We start from the raw sequence: 3913 nt of genomic DNA, 5'->3' as shown, positions 1-3913 counted from the left end.
ATCTATTTAATACTCTATTGGAAATAAGCCTCCTGAAGAAGCTTATCACTTCGGTACCCGGTTATGGATAAATATTACCCCCGGTAGAAGATTATTCATACCGGATATAATAAGCTTATCCTTTCGATACTCCATTATGGATACTACCCCCGGTAGAAGATTATCCATACCGGGTATAATGAGTTTATCCTTTCAATACTCCATTACGGATAAACATTACCCCCAGTAAAAGATTATCTATACCTGGTACAATGAGCTTATTCTTTCAGTACTCCGTTATAGATAAACATTACTCTCAGTAGAAGATTATCCATATCTGGTATAGTAACAACTTACACATCAGCTTCCTTTCTTCTATAAGTAGAAGAGATTTCAGTTCATTATGTACATGAGTTTGAAGTCGAATAATATATCAGTTTCTCTCTATCCCTATTTTTACTTTACCGTCTTTATTTTATAACATTTATAAAATATTTTAAGAGTTTATTTAATTTTTTCAATCCCCTCACCCCCCAAAAAAAAAAGATAACAAGAGCACCAAGAAGTCCTAAAATTCAACAATTTTTTAGAGGGTGAAATATAATTTTCAAAATACATGACAGGTCCTTATACTTTTAATAAACTACAGATTGGAGTACTATATTTCATTTCATAATTTGCCGTCATATGTAGCAACATCAACTTGTCACGCATTCGCAGACATCCCCGCATGTAATTCGTATCATTTTCCTGTCTCCTGTCTTGTTCGACCGATGTACCGATCAGAAACTTAACAGAATCAACTGTCCGAAAAATTCAAGAGCCCCTTCAAATTCAATCTCAGGTTTACCTTTTAATTGAACTGTTATTTTGCTTTATACTTTGGTACTGTACAGCTTTTTGTTAACGATTACATTTTTATCATCTGGGTGTGATTAAATTAGCTAATTTTGATATGGGTTTTGTCCAAAAAGTTGATAGAGGTTAAATTTATCTGTTGATTTATAGGCTATATATGATGTAGACATTAAGTGTGTGTTTGTTTTGTTGATCGGAAAATTCTTGAATTAGGGATTCTGGGATTTAGCAAATACATGATTTTAAAAATTTCTTTCCATTGATTTTGATGACTACAAGTTGTACATTTTCTTTGAGACCCATATTAAGTTTTATTCTATTGAGGGTAGGGATGCAACGGTATACTTGCTCATTTGATTACTCGTAGTCTATGAATTCAAGTCGTGGAAACAGTCTCTTTGCATAAATGCTTATGTGCACCCACCTTCTAGTCCACAGGCGGATCCAAGATTTGAACTTTGTGGGTTCGAGTTCGAGATTCTGCCACAACTCATTTGATTTATGGGTTCGAAATCAATATATATATATATATATATATATATATATATATATATATATATATGGGGTCACTAAGAGCCTGTTTGGCCAATCCATAACTTTACCTCTACATCTGCCCTTGCCCTTTTGCTTGGGTGGGGGGATAGGTTAAGAGGTTGTGATATTGTGTTATAATTTATTTTCTGTCCCATTTCTCCGTTTTCTGCATAATGAAGTGGTGCAGACAGAGAGATCTCATTAGTTTCGTATAATTTGAAGTTTTCTAAAAGAGGGTCTGTTTGTTGACAATTAACAGTGTGATGTCTTTTCTGAATGCTCTTTTTATGAGGAAAAAGTAGTGTAACTTTCTTTAGGTCTTTAAATTGAATCTGTAACAAAGAGTTCAGTTGTCTTTCTGAAAGTTGAGAGGTTGAATTTGATCTTTGTGCAGATATTATTCAACTGAAGTTGATGAATGGACACTGATTCGGGTAGAGATTTAATAAGTGATTTGCCTCAAAGTATCATAGAAACCATCCTCATTAAACTTCCATTACTAGATGCTGTAAGGACAAGCGTATTATCAAGGAAATGGAGATACAAGTGGGCAACCATTACGGAGCTTGTTTTTAATGACACATGTCTGATTCCTTGCCAGGACAAAGCAATTATCAGTTGCAATCTTGTAAATTTCATTACTCGTTGTCTGTTTCTTCATGACGGACCAATTCACAAATTTGAATTGAATACTTCCTACTCACCAACTTCTCCTGATTTAGATCAATGGCTACTTTTCCTTTCGCGTAAAGATATTAAAGAGTTGATTATTGATATAGGAGAAGATGACTGGTTTAGAGCACCTTCTTGTCTGTTCTTTTGTCCGAAGTTGACTCATTTGGTGCTTGTTCGATGTGAATTAAACCCTCCTCCAAATTTCAAAGGCTTCTTGTCTTTGAAGCACCTTAGCCTGCAGCAAGTTATCATTCCTCCACATGATATTGAAGGTCTGATCTCGAGTTGCCCTCTTCTTGAGAGCTTGACTTTGTCATATTTTGACAGTTTGGAGCTTACTATTCGAGCACCAAATCTCAAATATTTGAATTTGGAAGGTGAATTTAAGGATATACGCCTTGAGAACACCCCACATTTGATCGGCATTTCAGTTGCTATGTATATGACTGATGATATAGCTGAGCACTTTGAACAAAGCTCAGGTTGCAATTTTGACAAGTTTCTTGGTTGTGTTCCTCGCCTTGAGAGGCTTATTGGCCATATTTACTTCACTAAAGTAAGGTTCTTTCCCGAAATTCGTCGGATCATAAAATACTTTCATGTATCTCTTTTTCCGGAAATGTTTTAATTACAGATTGAATATCTATAGTCTAACCCCTCCTTCCACCCTCTGTGTGTGGTGTGTGCGCAGTATTTGAGTATAGGTAATGAGCAAGGAAGCTTTCCCGTTATGTATCAAAATCTGAAGTTCATTGAACTGTACCAAGTTAGTTTTGAAGACATGAAAGAGTTACTTGTTGTGCTTCGCTTGATTGTGAGCTCCCCTAATCTAGAAGAGCTTCAGATATCAGTAAGTATTAGTCAAAATGTTTGATTTCTTATTCTAAACGATATAGGTTTTCACAAAATGCTCCTGTTTATGCACCTTGTCTTTGTCAGAGTTCCTCAATCACAACTACAACTGATATTTATGATCTGGACTTTTGGGAGAAAGACTGGCCTGCTGACTGCACTTTCGGTAAACTGAAGATTGTCCAGATGTCTGATTTCTCTGGTCTGCCGCATGAAATAGCATTTATCAAATTCTTACTTGGACATTCGCCTGTGCTTGAACAAATGATTGTTGCTCCTACTATATATGTCACGGATAAAGTGGTGAAAATGTTGATTGATTTGTTAACTTTTCGACGGGCTTCTCCTTTAGCTACAGTCAAATTTGTTCAAGAGCCATTATAGGTTCATGTACAAGCGTATGTTCTTTCCTCTTTGTTGCTCTATTCCTTTCTTTTTTTCCCCTATAGCAAAGAAAATTGATCTGGAAGTCTTTACCAGAATCAGTAGCATGATATGTGTAGTTCACAACTTTTTACTTTATGGATATCATACTAGATATTTTGATTATTTTTTTTTAAATGTTATACTGTGTTTGGTCAGAAAAGATTTGTGTATTTGACATCTAGAGACAAATCAAAGGAAGGATGCTATTTTGACATCACTGGTGGGGGAAGTGTTTATATACAAGGATAACTACTTGGAAATTTGGTCTATAGCAAAACATTACCTATATACTTGACCTTTAGGTGTCCTTTGGTTCTCAGGGAAGTTACACAGATTATAATATGGTGATTATGTTGCAGTTGAAATAAATACTGGATTAGTTTTATTGTTGTACCAAAATCTGCATAATCTCAAAGGTTGTAACTAAGTAATACGGAGTATTTGTTTTCAAAAATACCTTTATGGGATGTTGTTAGTATCATAAATTAATTATGCATGGATTACCATGTATAGATTGTTATAACAGTGAATAACAATGTAAGAATTGTTATTCTGTAAACAATAACATAGTGATTTCATACAATGAAAT

General features: G+C 34.7%; 1 protein-coding gene across 1 annotated transcript; it reads left to right on the top strand.

The window, feature by feature from the left end:
- The first annotated feature begins 673 nt into the window (after positions 1-673).
- On the top strand, positions 674-3464 carry LOC107809597 (F-box/FBD/LRR-repeat protein At1g13570-like). The gene is made up of 4 exons (XM_016634257.2): positions 674-823; positions 1766-2602; positions 2738-2896; positions 2986-3464. The coding sequence occupies exons 2-4, from the start codon at positions 1790-1792 to the stop codon at positions 3280-3282; spliced, it is 1269 nt and encodes a 422-aa protein (XP_016489743.1). The 5' UTR covers positions 674-823; positions 1766-1789; the 3' UTR covers positions 3283-3464.
- Positions 3465-3913: the final 449 nt, after the last annotated feature.

This window comes from Nicotiana tabacum, chromosome 16 (genome assembly GCF_000715075.1).
Source record: "Nicotiana tabacum cultivar K326 chromosome 16, ASM71507v2, whole genome shotgun sequence".
Classification (NCBI taxonomy): domain Eukaryota; kingdom Viridiplantae; phylum Streptophyta; class Magnoliopsida; order Solanales; family Solanaceae; genus Nicotiana; species Nicotiana tabacum.
This window is presented reverse-complemented; position numbering and strand designations above follow the sequence as displayed.

Coding starts and splice junctions, on each gene's coding strand:
- LOC107809597 (XM_016634257.2), top strand. CDS start 1,790: ATGGACACTGATTCGGGTAGAGATTTAATAAGTGATTTGCCTCAAAGT. Junction 2,603..2,737: donor GCCATATTTACTTCACTAAA/GTAAGGTTCTTT, acceptor GTGTGTGCGCAG/TATTTGAGTATAGGTAATGA. Junction 2,897..2,985: donor TAGAAGAGCTTCAGATATCA/GTAAGTATTAGT, acceptor TGTCTTTGTCAG/AGTTCCTCAATCACAACTAC.